The 17,674-nt window shown below is 34.0% G+C and overlaps 1 protein-coding gene across 2 annotated transcripts in view; it reads right to left on the bottom strand.

The window, feature by feature from the left end:
• GRID2 (glutamate ionotropic receptor delta type subunit 2) overlaps positions 1-17,674 on the bottom strand; it is a 1,348,544-nt gene that overhangs the window by 638,443 nt on the left and 692,427 nt on the right. For both annotated transcript variants that reach the window (XM_033106341.1, XM_033106342.1), the window contains exon 3: positions 5,099-5,383. In XM_033106341.1, the coding sequence (XP_032962232.1) occupies positions 5,099-5,383 (285 nt within the window). The remainder of the gene's footprint in view (positions 1-5,098; positions 5,384-17,674) is intronic.

Below are 17,674 nucleotides of genomic sequence, written 5' to 3'. Positions count from 1 at the left end.
GGTATCTCCTTTCAATTTGCATTTACCTGTGCACTAAAAATGTTGAGCACTTCTTGTGTCTATGGGCCATTTATGTATTTTCTTATATGAATTGTACGCACAACCCTTTTTCCCATTTTTAATTGAGTACTTTTGTTGGTCTCATAGTTTTGCTTTGTAAGAATTTTGTTTTGTTTGTTTATTTTTAATTCTCTGAGCTCTTTACATGTCCTATGTGTTTATATAAACTTTTCAGATCTCTGTACTGGAATTCATTCCCTATTTGTAGTTTGCTTATTTATTTCCTAATTGTTAATGAACAGAAATTTTTAATTTTGATGAAGTCCAAATTATTGTTTGCTTTTTCTGATTAATTCTTTTTGAATTGAGAACTCTTGGGACTACAAGCTGGCGAGGAATCATTTTGGGAGCCCCACTCATATCTGTCCATCCCAGCAATTGTAAGGAACCCTTCCCTCCCCTCTTCTTCCTCCTGACCAAGGACATCAAAAGCATTTCCTGAAGTATATTTCTTTAGTGGAGGTTACCTTCCTCCTGAAGACACATGAGTTGCACATTAGGGTTTGCTGTAAGATATCTTTACATGTTTAAGTAGACACCAGCAGCAGATAATATAGTACTCTATTGGGATTTCTCTAAAGTGAGGCTATTCATTTATTTGAGGAAGCCGCCTGGAACATTATCTGACCTGTTTTTTTATGTGTGTCCTGTAAGTAGTTTTCCCTATGATGAGAGTCATCCGATTAGCAATTTCCCAATGAATTTCACTGAAGTTGTCAACGGCACCACTTCAGCCAAATAATTCAGGTCAGCCTCAACTCACTGGCCAAGGTGATTATAGATGACAGACTTTCTCCTTAAGAGGTAGAGTCTTTGAAATTATAAAATAAATCCTATGGTACCTGGAGCAATGCCCCAGGTCAAGCAGAAAGCTTTATGCAGAAATTGAAGGCGAAAGCTCCCTGATTTGTTATAGTAGTGTCTTGATGGTTCATGGGATTTGTTCATCAAACTGCATCCAGGACCTGGTGGGAATGATTGAGATCAATCCTGCTCATTAGCGTCTCTTTAAAGTATCCGTAAATAAATGCAGAGAAGACAAATTGAATAGATTTGATCCCGATCTTTGTCAGTCATATTAACAAGGAGTGGTCTGAGGACTGGCATATTCATAAGGGAATTTGCTAGAAGCCAACAATATTGCAGAAACAAATATGGAGATGACTCTCCATAGGATTCTCATGTTACTACTGCACATTTTGCAAGCAGAAGCTCTCCTTAGTGGAGAGTTATTTACACATGTCAAGCAGCTTTACTAGAAGCCCATTATAAAAGATACAGGCTGCCTAAGCCAGGGTTCCTTGGTTGTCATGCAAGCCCATTGCATGTACAGCATTCACTTAGTGTCTTCATATAGCCTGTGGGACCATGCAAGAGGAACCAACAGTAATATGAGGCTCACGCTGCTTGCTGTGCCATGACTATTAAAGTTCTCTCTATTCCAGGAGAGTAATCTTTTCTGCCATTATCTATACAATTGATGCAAGCTAACTTATTAGTTTACAAGTAGGGTAAAATCTCAGCCCCTTCACAGTTCTTGACAATATTATATCACAACCCCCAGCTCTACGAGCTCCTGGAGAATGTCATTTTTCAACTGGAAATAATGCTCTATCAAATAAGTTTGGCATTTTGCTAGCAGATTTAAAAGGGAAAATGGTTATTGTGTAGTCAAGGGTTATCCTGCTGACGGGTCAGACCACTTTGGCTCAGTGATTGTCCTGTTTTCATGCCTCCAAGGATAACCAACCTTCTGACTGACATGCAGTATTTTTTCCTTGATTGATGTTGATAGGTGGAAGATTTGCAGGCTTGAAGCCATTGTCTCTTTTTAATAAAGATATTTCATTTATATATTTTTAAAAAAAAAATTACAGTTTATCAGAAATTAATCTCATTCTTATTTCTATAGCATAGGAGTACTCTAGTGTTGAAAGTAAGAACTATAGAGGAGACTATCAGTGTTTGAATTCAGGCTTCTTGACTTACTTTTGAGTTACCTAACCTCTTACTACTTTAGTTTCTTTCATTTGTAAAAATCATCATCATCATCATCATCATCATCATCATAACATTATCATCTACGCCAGAGGGCTATTGGGAGGATTAAATGAGATAATCCATGTAAGGCACTTAGAACAGAGAATGATGTAATAAATGTTCTCTATAAGGTAAGCCCTTGTTATTATAATCTTGGATGATGGTTCGCTAGGACATTTTTATACTCATTGTACATGCTTAGGATTACAGGCTCTGGTCAGACATTACTTCTCAGGTTTGACACTCCTTAGCTATGTTTTGTAAACAAGTTACCCATCAGTTGCTTCTGTTTTCTAGTTGTGAAATCATGATACTAATATTACTTCATCCAAGCTGTTGAGGAGATTAAAGGGTATTATGTAAAATACTTGTTCTAGGTCCTGGTAAATAAAAAATGCTCTGATATTATTTTCAATATTGTTATTGCTGCAACACTTGTTCATACTTTCTCTCTGTTGCTGCAGCCATCTCCTATACATTGTGAAAGGTAGGTAGGATTTTGAGAGACAATAGTCAAGATCAAAGTCTACCCATAAAGCTACCTTTGACCAGTGCTGTTGAAATTAAACATTCCTTTATAAACCACTAGCATTCAGTTTGCATCATTCATGACACATTATTTTCTTTATTAAGAGAGTCATATAAATATTTGCTCACTTTTGTTAATTGTAAGCTTCTTAAAGGCGAAGACTACATCCCATAAACTTTTTTATCTCATATTTTGCATTGCACTAAGCAAGTGAGCAATGAATATTTCCTGAATAACATATTTTTAAAAGCTCAACACTTCCTAAATTCTTTTCAAGCCTTGTAAAAAACGTTTTGAATCAATCTATTCAAGTAAGGTTTCCACATTTTTTTCCCCTCTTTTCTTCCATTTATTTAGAATCAAAGACTTGAATCTTCTTTGTTAGGGAATTTAAAGTAGACATTGATATGGTGCCCTACATCATAATTGACTGCTTTTGAAAAAAGTGTTGCTCTAATTAACTGGATATAGAAGCTTAACCTTTGTTTTTTAAGTATATTTTTGTAAGCAAAATACATCTTCAATAACATTTGGCTCTAGCAGGCTGCCTGATTCCATCCATAGATGATGCTTAATTCATTCCTTAATGAAAGTGATTCCTGATAACTAAGATAAAAGTCAAGTACAATTCCAATATTTGAACTTAAAATGATGATATTGATGAATAGATATGTAAATACATGTAGGCTTCTTCAAGGTACCAGGTATTTGTATAGCTTGATGTTTATTTTGGACTCTAGCCCAGCTCTTTACTAGCAAGATTTATTGTAAGTATAAAAAGGACATTTTCTTTTATTACACAAAAGTATTACTGGAAATAATTTTAATGACACAAAAAGGTAATTTTTCATGAATTACTAAATTAAATAATAAGTCAAAGCAAGTTTCTCAGCAGAATAAAAGAATGATTTTTATTATTCCTAAAACAAACCCTGATTCTAACAGAGGACCCAGTAATATACCATGATTATAGCACCTTATTTACTAAAAGGAAAATAGAAGAAAAGAGAATGAGAAATTTCAAATGAATGTAAATGATTTTATATGACTATGAATTTATAGTACATTTTCAAAAATGTTTGCCTCATCAATGATAAAAACATCTTCTCATATTACAATTTCCTAACTGTAATCTATGTAGAACTTTGAAATAAGATAAAGGAATTTCTTTCTTCATGGACATTTATATTAAAATGTAAAATTCTCATTTTAGTAGGAAAATGACTTCATCCCAAATAACTTTTCTGTTCTTTATTTTACAGGACTAATTTGATAGGACTGGCAAAAAGGTGTTTTTTTTTTCCCCTTCCAGAAAAATTTAAGATTTAAAAATTCATTATTTCAAGTTATGTTTCAGCAGAAGTCATAAGAATGCCATTTAAGGTTATAAAAAAAATGACTGGAAGAAAAACCTGACTGGAAAAACCATTTAAGGTTATAAAAATCTGACTGGTAGAAAACTGACAAAGCTATACTCAGCATGTTGATTCCATTGGAAGAGTTCACTCACTCAATAATCCTATCAGTGAATTCCAGATCTGTGTTCAATCCTTACTTTTACTGATGAGCCAATTATTTTTAATTTTCTTTTTGCTTATTACATTCATTTCAGTTTCTTGATCTTTGTTCTGTGACCCCTAAGTAATATGAATTAAGCAACAAAAATAAGGATTTCCGTCCTGGAGACAAAAGAGTGTACTTCTAGAGAGCCACAGGCTTTTGGCTGAATCTACCCATCAAGTTTAATGTGACTCTGGCTGCCAAAGCCCCATGCGACCTTTAAATATTTAGGGCTAAATGTAACTACCATTTGCTCTCCCTTGCTGGGAGTCCACAGGGGCTCTTATTTGTTGCTTCCCAGATTTCTGCCAACCTGTTTGTGCTCAGTTCTATTGATGCCACTTTTTTGCCCACTCTTGTGTAACCGTTTTCCAATATTGTTCACAATGCTGGGTAGACTGTGACAAGAAAATTATTGTTTTTAAAATGCTTATTTATTTATTTGCTAAGAAAAATAAGTGGTACTACAAAGGGTGAAATGTTCTTATTTTTTGTTTTGTTTTTAACAAAAATGTAAAAACTAGACACATCTGTACCGCATGGAAATTATTTTCTCAGATTTGTTCTTAAGGTAAATTTATAAGGAAACACGTTTCAAAATATACTGGGGGGTGCCAAAAATGTATACAAGTGGACAAAAAAATCAAGGTATATTGGAGTCAGATTCCCTTTAGAAACACTTATAGACTAAGCATTAGGTACAGATATTTATTTTTAAATTTGACTTCAAAGGGATTGAATTTTACCCTAAAATTTTTGTTGTTGTTGCTAGATTTATAAGAAGAATATGACAGGATAAGGAAACCACAAACAACAATGAGTAACCTCCTTGAAGCCTTTCAGGATTTAATGACATTGCTTGCCTGTAAATATCAGCTTACAAAACTCACTTAAATCACCAACACTTACCATATTCACTATCATAGAATATAATGAATTTCTGCCAGGCATACTCTGTGATCACTCTCAGGATAACGTCATTTAAGTAGACAGGTGGGCGAACAGAGAGCGTGTAGTCATCATTTCTGTTGCTCCGGGTGAGTCCACAGCCACTCCTTGGGGTCCCAGCTGTTGCACGCTGAATGAAGAGGTGGGGGATATGCATAGCATCTGCCAAAGACTGGAGGGATCCCGCAGATGTGCAGCCAATGGAGCTGACCAGGGCCAAGATGCCTTGATTCATAAGTTCGCAGGCTGCAAGAAAGCACAGTAATGATCAAATGTCGATGGGTTTTATATATTTTCTCTTTTTTGAGGAGCAGTAAATAAAGCTTATGGAGATATAATACAACTATGAGAAAAAATTTTTAAAGGAACATTCTATCTGAGGAGATCCTCAAATTACAAAGTGCTACTGGAATTCAGTTTAAAAATTCTGCCCTTTTAGCTATTTGACCTTGTGCAAATTATTTAGCTTCTCTTGGTCTCAGTTTCATCATCTATAAAGAGGGTAATATAATATGATCTTGCAGGATTATTGCGAGGATTGGAAATAATTCAGTGTCTGTTATTTGCCTCTCATTATAGGCATTCAATTAGTGATAACAATCTATTTTAGAAGTATCAATGTATAAATCAGAGAAAAGATAATCCCTTACTGAGTACAGGGTTTTCAAAAAGGAGAATATGTGGACTGATGAATGAATGGTTTACGTAAGGCATTTCGGGTAACAGAAAACAGAGCCAGCTGGTATCTAACACTTTGATAATACTGTGTCTCTTTGACTAAACTGGAGAAATGAAAATGTTTTTGTTCTTTTCTGTGACAAGTCAGAAAACTCATGGTCAAATCAAATACTAAATTCCAGCAACTATCTCATTCTCTTGTCTGGCTAAATTATTTCTAATTTCTACTATATGATTTATAATCTCTGTTTTAATTTTAACTATTCTGTATATATTTACTTCAAAACATACTTCAAACATATTTAAAACTAGCTCAAATATAAATTATAAGTAAATACAAAGACACAGCACATATATAGCAAAAAAAGAGTTAAGAAGTAATATCTCAGAATGACAGTCTTTAAAGGCAAGATGTTAAAAAAATAAAACAAAAAGTAAATTCAGAAGGAATCAAGGCAAAATAAATTACATTTCAGAAGGTTAGGTATTATTATTGGCCCAGTCTTTATTCTACATTTTACACATTCTAGGTATACATTCTTCGTATTCAGACTTTACTATGGATTGTTTTACCCAGTTCTTGAAAATCCAAAGGAAAACTTAGGTAATAAGTACCTACATGTAATTAATTGGCCACTTAATGAATGCTGACAAAGGATAAGTTTAGAAGTACTATACTAATTATATGCATATAAACATCAAATGAATTTATTATGATTAATGTTAAGCCAACGAATACATACAAAATAAATTAATAATTATTAGGAATGTAATTTTCAAGGATGAGAGAGGTTATGTTGTTTCAAATAAATGCAAAAGATAGCATCTGAGATGAATACTCTTAGACCATAACAGATTGAGTTTGAAGTTTCAGTAAAAAACATAGAACTTACTCATATTCATGAGCTCAACACCTATACAAAGCAACATGAATATATAGTCATACTTTCAAAGAATCTAAGCAAAAACAGTGGTCAAAATTTTGTTTCATTATTGTAGTAAATAATATTACTGATTTATATAGGCAAATAGAAATTCACTTTTTAAAAAAAGATTTTGATTAAAAGCTTGGGGTATTTAGCATTTAAAATTTAAATAAGTAGAGTGCCTTAAAGTTCACACAGTTGAATTCTGTCTTTAGATTACACTAATTAAAATGATTAAATAACATATATTTTATGTAAATCTACCACAAAAGTTATAAAGTTATAAATGTAGAAGTTTGAGAAGAAAAAATTCAATTTTAGTATTATATTCTGTCACATATAAAAATTACATGAAAATTGTGTATTTTAATTTACGATTAGAAAGAAACTCTGAAAAATCATATATTCATCATTATTTAGCAGATAAATTTGCTATAGCATATAATCTATAACTTCTTCCAATTAACTATGTTACTTCCTATTAACCTCTGTTACTAAGAACACAAACTAAGCAAATACTAGAAAAAATTACTATTATATAAGCAATGTGTTATATTTAGATGATCTACTCTTTGGTATTTTCCATCCTGCTACCTTTATTAGCAAGAATAACTAAAGTTTTCCCTAAAATCAAAATAGAAATCATCAAAAATTGCAATCAGAAAACCATATGATGTTAGATCTGAAAGGCGATTTTGAGATCATGTAGTCTAGGGATGCAAAATCGCTTTTCACTGCTATGCCAACCATGACTGTTGGTAAGTTGGCATCCTGGAATATCATTTTGAGAAAGATTCTGATGCTCAATACGAAAGAGTGCCAAAATCATTATATTAAGTTTCTCACAGGAAGAGATTGGGAGAGGAGTAGCCCAGAATTGACAGACATGCATCTTTTATAGTACTTAACTCTTAAAATAATGATAATAATGATAATGATAATAATAATAATAATAATAATAATAATAATAATAATAATAATAATAATGCATTCGTATCTCCAATTCATTATCTAAAATCCTTTTCACCATAGCCAGCAAATGATATTCATAACCTTAAGAAGGTACATGGCAAAGAATACAGATAGAGCTCTCCACAGGGGAAAGCTCAATTGGAGACTGTCTATTGTCAAGTTTGGTAAAAATAGGTAGTCCCACTAAAGAAAAAGGAAGAGCTCACAAACAGAAAATGGATTGGGACTAGTTAACTCAAAACACAACCTTGGTTGGGAGCATAGAATAATAGTTCTTCAAGGCAACTTATCAGGGCTATATTTGATGCCTATTTTGCCTCATTTTACCAATATAAAATATTAGTTGAAGGAGAGAAGACACAAGTTGATTTGCTGTGGACATTGACCCTTCATAGAGCCCTATAAAGATTAGTATAAAAAAAAAGAGACTATAACTCATGACAGGAGAAGATAGATTTGAGAAAATAAAGAACTACAGCAAGAACAGGAACAAAGCTTAGTGAAGCAATCTACGTTTTGCTACAAGAATTCCATGCTTTGATTGTTAGAAAACTACATTATTTAGAGCTTTAGTTCCATATAATGCATGCTTTAGTTCATTAAATATAGTGCAAAACTGAATTTGGAAGATCACAGTACGTATATGTTTGTGGGTATCTACCACGTTTTTATTATAAAGTCCAAGCTCAGGACTTCTCAATGGCATATTTATGTCATACTATTATTTCAAGCTCTGTGAGTTATTTATGTTATGTATGCATGTACAGACGCACCTACAAACATGTAGAGTATATTGAACAGCTGCTGGTTTTGTGATTCCAGCTGTTTGAGATGTTAACACTATCAAAGATGTTTGGAGCCTGCACTAATTGCTGAAAGAACTCCTTTCTTCCTTCCCTCTCTCTCTCCATTCCTTCCTTCTGCCCTCCTTCTTCCCTTTCTCCTGTCCTTCCTTCCTCCTTAAACTGCAATTACCAACACTTTCAACCTTTTTGGTCATTCAGCAGTTATGGAAATGAAATTCTCTGTATAAATGTATAAATTTAAATTAAATGATGTTCATGTTCCCTATCTTTTTCATGTCTGAAATTAATCAGTTCGAGTCTTCTTTTCCTAAGTAAAATTAGATTACAAATAAAATCTATAAAGAGTCTTAAAATTGATTACTTGTTACTGAACTCAGTGAAATACTTGGATAGTGCCATCCTTTGTGAATATACTAGTTCCCTGTGATATTTTTCCTGACTTATTTATATTGACCAATTTGTCCTGATATAACCTCTTCCAATGATTTTTAAGTCACATCAGAACTTTAGCACATTCTATGTATATACTTATTCTTTAACACATATTTATCAACTTTCAACCACGTTCCAAGAACTTTGGAGATCAGAGAACGTATTCATATATGGTAAGGTTTATCCACAGAAATCTCCCAATCTCTTCACCATAATGTTCCCTAAATCCCTCTGCATCAGAATTCAAAGTGGAGAGTTTAAAAAATAGAGATATGTGATGGAAGGAGAACTGAATTTGGGTGGTGAACACACAATGGGATTTATAGATGATGTAATACAGAATTGTACACCTGAAATCTATGTAATTTCACTAACAATTGTCACCCCAATAAATTTTTTTAAAAAAGTCAAAAGAAGAAAAAAAAGAAAATTCTTAGAGACAAGTGGAACAGGAAAAATATATTTAGGAGTAGCAGTTTTTTCCACAGTATGGTGCAATGAGTCTAGGAACCGTACAAGGAGTGATTTCATTCACTTGCCCAAGACTGGAAACCTTAGTGTAGGGGAAGAGGCTGGGCTGCAGGCCTTGCCCAAACATGGGGTGAGAATTAACCAGGTCTAGCCCTGACCCCCTTGAGAAGAATGTGGGCATGATCAGCAGCTGTGAAAAGTGATGAAAGAGGTAAAAAACTTGGCCATTTACTGTCATCTTTATGATTGAGGGGTTATGAGTGGTGCTTTCTTTTCATATATTAAAATTATTCTTTGTCAAAAAAAAACAAACAACAACAACAACAAAAATACAGATAACTAAGTCTATTTCTGGAGGATTTATTTTATTCATTCCAGATTGATAATCATGTATTTATTTGCATGATGATATGTAATCTGAGTAGTTCTGACGTTTAAACCTTTCGGAAAAAATAAATATTAGTCTGGTGGATTATATGTAACAGTAATGCTCTTTGATGTGATTGTTGCAGAATATTGAATACTTGTTGATTTTCCTTTATGTCTTTTTTCAATATTACTATTGAAATTATGACCATAATTGGGGAGTAGAACATTTCTAAATTTCTAAGTTTCTTAGTTTATGAGTCGGGGTGAGGAATATAAAAAGATGACACATAGAGTTAATAAGAATCAAATTACCCCAAAAGTGATCCTTATCTTAATTTTAGTTCCATTAATAAACTAAGAAGACTTCATTCTTTCAAGTTCCTCCAATTCAGATGCAACATACCATATTTCCATTATTCTAAAACATATGTGGTTCCTGTATTTTATCATATCCAAAATCAGGAAATATTTAAAAATCGATCAATGCATTTAATATGATGGATTATTTTCCTTGAAAGATTCATTAATCAATATTGAATTTTACAATCATTGAGGTCTTTTAAATGAGAAAATAAGGTAAGCTTCCATGACAGATGGGAAAGATTTATAATCTTCCTACAACAGCTGAATTTAATTTAACTTCTTTTTTCTATTTAATTCACTAATGAATCACAAGCATTGTATTTATAATTGCTTTTCCCCCACTTTTTCCTCCACCAAAAGCACTTGCCCTTTGCTTTTCTTCTTGTAAGAATATAGTTAACACAAAACACTTTCAGCCTATCCAGACATTTAGCATTCGTTGCAAATATGATTTTCAGCAACCATCCCAGAGATGGGATATAAAAGGTAGGATTAATTTGACACATCCTCAATGTAGTTTGCCAAAATATAATCATTTGGAACAAATTCTTCTAAATAAAGATGGTCTTTATATATAGATAGTTGTTACAAGGTTCAATTTAATCATAATTATCTACTTAGGAAATGAGAATACTGAAAATTATTCATTTAATTATAATTAAAAACAATTGAGTTAATTTCTCCTTACAAAGAATAGGAAGGACTAAAATGGTTGGATTACTAGCCATCAAATTAGCTCAACTGAATGATTTTCAGTCAACTATTTCTCAGTCATCTAAAAAAGCCAGCATGGACCTTTTGTTATAATTTGTGATCTAAACCTGAGATGGACTAAACATTTAACCTAGCACCTATTATAAGTGACTTTATTTTTCCACTTACATTTCATAACAACCGTGAGCAGGAAAACTATTATTATTCTCATTTTCAAATAAAAAAGCTGGCTCAGTGAAGTGAAATGCATTGTCCAAATTCATAACATTAGTAAACAGCAGAGTTGGGAATCAAACTTGGCATAGCATTCAATGCTTGGGCCTTAGAGAACTAGAAAATTACTATTTTAAAACATAAGGGCCCATATAACAATTGGAAGTCACTTAACTCTCTTTTACTATGAGTCAGGAAATTTCATCCTCCTAGATGTAAAAGAGAACAGAATAATAATGATTTGGATACCATTCTTGTTTTCTTTTGGGCTTATGATTAAGACATTACATTTGTATAATTTCAGAGCCAAATATAAAGAGTATATACAGAAAAATTTAACATGCATGAAAAAAAGCTACTGAGAAGAACCTATAAAGTACTGAGTATACTTTCATTGAAGTCCTAATGTGGCTCTACCAACAATGATGTGATAAAAATGATAAATATATTATGAGTAAATGTTAGTATATCTTTACATAGCTGTTTGCTTTTACAAAATGTGTTCATATGTATTTTACCAGCATGGCTATATTGGGTAAATTCCTATCCTCATTTATGGAACACTAAATTGAGGCTCATATTTACATTTCAAACAAGTAGTGAAGACAAGGCAGAAACATACATTTTATGATATTTACTTTATAACCTTTCAATTATATATTATCTTAGCCTCCTATTTATGGAAGTGCAGGTTAGTCTCCTCCTCTTTTAATGCTAGTAACAATTCTTCAATAAACACAGTTATGTGCCTTTATATCTATATGTTACATATGTAAAATGTATATACTATAACAGACAAGTATCGGATACTCAGGAATCAAAGTGGTCAAAAATAGGCAAATGTATAACGAGAGAGACAGAAGATATTCACAGGAATATATAATGATGTACTGAGTAGGAACTAAGCCAAAAAATACCATTATAACAGGATAGTCCCAAAGTATTTTTCCTTATCGGTGGATTGGGGAATCCTTTTCTGCGCAAGTGAACCTGGGGTTGTAATCTGAAAGATATGTATAAACTAAGTAAAGAGAAATTATCTTGATTAAAAAGTGAGGAAAATATTTCCAAACAGAATGGAAGATGCAAAAATCCTATGTCAGAAAGAACATGGAATCCCTGAGAGGGAAAAAGAAGAACTAGGTAGCTGGAGTGTAGAGACTATGCTGGAGAGTCATGCAAGGTGAAGATCGAGGGATAGTCAAGAAATATGATCTTTGAGTAGGTTTGTCTTTTTCTTGTAAATTTGAATATAAAAGCTTCAATTATCAAAATTTTACCTATTATTTACGCATGAAATATCTGCCTTTATTCTTTTTGTGTTTTAAATTTATGTATAATTTATATAATTCTTTAGAAGTTTACAAATTATTATACAATAAAATTTGTCAGTCTTTTACTTTCAGGAACATTTTGCTTCATACCATGTTTACAAAGGCTTTCTTCTCACAGGTTACAGACTTATAAAACAATCAGCTTATATAAACATCTTCCCCATCTTATTCCCCATAGCCCATCTTTAGCTGATGGAAGATTTAGCAATAGGAAAATGATGAACTAGATAAATGCAAAATGTTATATTTTGTTGATACAGGTAATATTTGATCTTGATTTGCATAATCTGATCCAGTAAAAAGTATTAAACATAATTGTGACAAGTGGATTTCTAGTCAAGATGGTGGAGTAAGTAAATGCTGTGTTTGCATCCTCTCATAACCACATCACAATTACTACTAAACTACAGAACAACCATCACTGAAAATTGCCTGAAGTGTAGCAGAACAGAAGTCCTATAACTAAGGTCAGACAGAAGAGGCCACCTTGAGACTGATAGGAGGGGTTGAGATGTAGCATGGACGGGTCCCACACCTGCAGATCACAGTTAAAAATCAGGAGGGATATCTCAACTGTGGAGGTCCCCCTGAAGATTTCCAGCTACATACCACGCTCCCCAGCCCAGGGTTCCAATGACGGGAAAAGAAGTCCCAACAAATTCTGGCTGTGAAAGCCAGCAGAGATTGTGGCTGAGTTCGACGAAGGGCTGATGAAGTCACAGGTGTTGTTCTTAAAATGCCCACACAGACTTACATTCTGACAGACTCATTTGCTCTGAACTCCAGAGCTGGGGGAGCAGCTCTAAAGGTGCTAGGGACATACAGGGAAGAACTAAATAGTCTGGCTGCAGGGAGAGGGCTAAAGGGGTAGAATTCTACCATACAAAAGTGCTGGCAGGAGCCATTGTTCCTTTGTTGAGCCCTCCCTACTGCCAACATGCAGACTTAGGTGGGTACCATATCAGTCTCCATCAACCTGGCTAACACTGTTTGCCCCATCCTGATGATTCCCTGAAACCCCACCTCATCCAACCTTCAGGTCCATGAAAGACATTTTTAAACAAATGGCCTGTCTTGGCTCATGCTGCAGACTTTCTTAAAATTTCACAAAGGTTCACAAACTCCAAACAAGCAGCATCTGGCCTTGGCATGCCCCATAGCTCTTACTGAACAGCCCATGCCTGGCACTACCGGTAGCCAGCCTTGGTTTGAGGCTTGGCCTCTCCCAGGCAACTCCAAGCCCAGTGATGGTGGCAGGCACCTGGGGATTGCTTTATGGCTCCTACCAGGTAGCCCCAGGGAAGGAATAGACTGTGGGTGACCTTGCCTGTGGTGGGGCCCTTCCCAGAAGGCCCCAGAATCAACACATTTAGCAGCCAGCTTCAGGCCACACCAGAGCACCAGTGAACCATCTCCATCAACAACACACCCAAAAGGCAGACTGGGCAGGCATCAGAGCCCTGCTAAAATGCATCCTGATCCATAGAGTCTGCCTCTGCACAGCACCTCCTCAACTGTAGTCACAGCCAGTCCTCACAACCAACAGGGGTCAGTCCTTCCCATTGACATGCAAAGAGTAAGGAAGTCTCAACTATAACAGGAAGGCATCCACAATGCACACAAGGGACACACCTGGAGTACCTGGCTCTGGTGACCAGGGAGTCTGCACCATTGGGTCCCACAACATACCTACTTTATAAGGTGACTCTACTACAACTGGTAGGCATAGCAGCCCTACCTCACACATAAAACAAACAAACAAACAAACAAACAAACAAAACCAGAGAGAGACAGCCAAAAACAAACAAAGGAACATGCCCTAAATAAAAGAACAAACAAGCTCTAGAAAAAGAACTAAACAAAACGGAGACAAGCAATCTATCAGATGCAGAGTTCCAAACACCGGTTATAAGGGTACTTAATGATCTCAGTGAGAACTTCAACAAAGAGATAGAAAACATAGAAATGGTGATGGAAGACGTAAGAAAGAACCAGTCAGAAATAAAGAATACAATAACTGAAATGAAGAATACATTACAGGGAATCAATGGTTGGTTAGATAAAGCAGAGGATATTATTATTGATTTGGAAGATAAGGTATCAGAATACACCAAATCAGAACAGAAAAGAGAAATGCAGATAGTTTAAGGGCCTCTGGGACAACATCAAGCAAACCAACATTCACATCATAGGTATACCAGAAGAAGAGAAAACAAGGAATTGAAATATGATTTGAAGAAATAATGATGGAAAACTTTCCTAACCTGGTGAGGGAAATAGATATACAAGCCCAGAAAGCACAGGGAGTCCCAAAGAAGAAGAACCCAAACAGGTCCACGCCAAGACATACCATAATTAAAATGTCAAAGGTTAATGACAAAGAGAGAATCTAAAAGAGGCAAAAGAAAAGCAGTTAGTTATTTATAAGAAGATCTCATAAGACTGTCAGCTGATACCTCAACACAAACTTTACAGAGCAGAAGAGATTGGCAAGAAATATTCAAAGTTATAAAACGCAAGGATCTACAACCAAGATTACTCTATGCAGCAAAGCTATCATTTAGACTGGAAGGCCAGATAAAGAGCTTCCCAACAAGAAAAAGATAAACAGTTCATCACCACCAAACCAGTATTACAAGGAATCTTACAAGGACTTTTTTAAGAAGAAGGGAAATATAAAGAAAACAAATATGAATAATAAAATGGAAATAACTATGTATCTGTCAATAATCACTTTAAAAGCAAATGGATTATATGCTCCAATCAATCATAAGACATAGGGTGGCTGAGTGAATAAGAAAACAAGACCCTTACATATACTGCTTACAAGAGACTCATTTAGATTGAAAAATACATACAGACTGAAAGTGAAGGGATCAAAGAAGTTATTTCATGAAAATGGAAATGAAACAAAAAGCTGGGGTAACAATACTCATACCATAAAAATTGATTTTAAAACAAAGGATATTTTAAAACAAAATTGATTCAAAAACAAGAGACAAAGAAGGACCCAGTAATGCCACTTCTGGATATTTATCTGAAGGAAGAGTGAAACGCTTCTTCGAAGGGCAATGGACATTCATATGTTCAATTCAGCATTATTTACAATAGCAAAGATATGGAGGCAATCTGGGTGTCCCTCAATAAATGAATGGAAAAAGAAGTGGTGGTACATATATATGAGTACAATCAAATATTACTCAGCCATAAAAAAGAATGAACCTTTCCATCAGCAACAACATGGATGGGCCCAGAGGGTATTGTGATGAGTGGAGAGAGTTAGACAGCAAAGACAAATGCCATATGATTTCTCTTATATATGGAATCTAAAGGACAAAATAAAGAAACAAAGAGAAACTCATAGATACATAGAACATTTTGATGGTTGCCAGATGGGAGGAGGTTTGAGGAGACACGTGAAAAAGGGGAAGGGATTGAGAAATAGAAATTGATAGTCGTAAAATAATCAGTAGTCATGAAGATATAAAGTACAGCTTAAGGAATATAGTTAATACTATTGTAATAACTATGTATGGTGTCAGATGGGTACTAGATTTGTCAGGTTGATCACCTCAGAGTTACGTAACTTTCTAATCACTATGTTGTACACCTGAAACTAACATAATACTGTATGCCAACTGTAATTGAAAAATAGAATATTAAAAAAGCATAAGTATGACAAGAATGATAACCATATCACATTATATGTCTATCTTCAAAACTTTTTCCATCATTTTCTAGAAATTGTAGTTACTAAAATTATTATTCTTTTGTAATATGGCACATCTTGTATTTAGAAGTGATTCTTTCAAGACGAATGACAGAACATTTAATATACTCAAACAAATTACATCTTGTAAAAATAAAAATAAGACCTTGGTAAAAAGATATGAGAAACTGTGCATTTATATTTGTGTAAGAGGAAGACAGAAAGTGACAAAAAATATTTTACATCACTCTCTCAGTTATTGCCATTCATCTACAGTATCAAAGACAAAACTCATATGTCATCTTCAATTATTTTCTCATTCTTATTTCTCATACTCCTTCAAATCAATTTTGGTCAATCCTATTGTTAATTCTACTTCTTTAATATTTCTCAGAATTATTCTTTTCTTAAAATATTAACTGCCAGTCCCTTAGTTCAATCAATATCGCCACTAACACAATTATTAAAACTGTCTCCAAGTTGGTGTAATTCCACAGCCCCAACTTAACCTTTTCCAATCATCTACATTGTAAAAAAGATATTTATGTTTCTAAATTTTCATTTTATCATTTCTGAGTTTTTAAAGCCATCAATAAAATAATGAGAAACTATTACACATTGGAGGAAAATGAAGAGAAATTACAATAAATGCAATATGGGATCATGGATAAGATTCTGGAACAGAAAGAAGTTAGTAAAGAAACCGGTAAATTTTGATAAGGTTTGTAGTCCGGTTAATAATAATGTACCGAAGTTAACTGTCTGTTCTTAATAATTGTACTATGGTTATGTAAGATGTTTATATTAAGGGATGTCTGGTGAGGAATATAAGAAAAGTCCGAACTATTTTTGCAATTGTTCAATTAATCGACAACTACTTCAATATTAAAAGTTAAAAAGAGATAAAACTGGTAATGACTTCCCACTTCTTAAAGAAAAAGCTAAACTCTTAGCATGGCATAAAAAGCCCTTCATGTGCTGGCCCCAATCTACATTTCATGCTCACCTCCAGCTTCCATTCTTTGCCATCACATCTTCCTGCTATTCCATATACTCTCCTACCATCATGATATTTATACTTTAGTTATATATTTGTTTTCAGCATCTGAAGTGCTTATACAAGTTTTGTCTATTGGCTCAATATGTGATGCCCCAAACCTAGAACACAGAAACTGGTCTATTGTAGGCATTCAATGAATATTTGGTGAATGAATGAATATTTGAATAAACAGTATAGAAGTAATCTAATCTCCAAAGTGGACATGGTATAAGGTAGCTTAGTTACACTATAACTGGTCTTTCAGCCTTAGTAGTTCACTTTAGTATTACTCAGTTTGTTTGTTCCACAGAAATAGTCTATTGCTACTGATGAAGAAGAATTCTAGAAGGAATTGACAATAGTAAAAAGTGCAAAGTGAGAAGAATCTGTCCTTCATAACAGATAACAAAAGTGATTTTTAGCATTCCCTATGTGCACCATTAGAAATACTGATACTCCTGTGTAATACAATCTACATAAGCTCCATGACACCAGAGATGATGTACATTAT

This window comes from Rhinolophus ferrumequinum, chromosome 5 (genome assembly GCF_004115265.2).
Source record: "Rhinolophus ferrumequinum isolate MPI-CBG mRhiFer1 chromosome 5, mRhiFer1_v1.p, whole genome shotgun sequence".
Taxonomy (NCBI): Eukaryota; Metazoa; Chordata; class Mammalia; order Chiroptera; family Rhinolophidae; genus Rhinolophus; species Rhinolophus ferrumequinum.
Note: the sequence above shows the minus strand (reverse complement) of the source record. Positions and strands in the feature narration are given on the sequence as shown.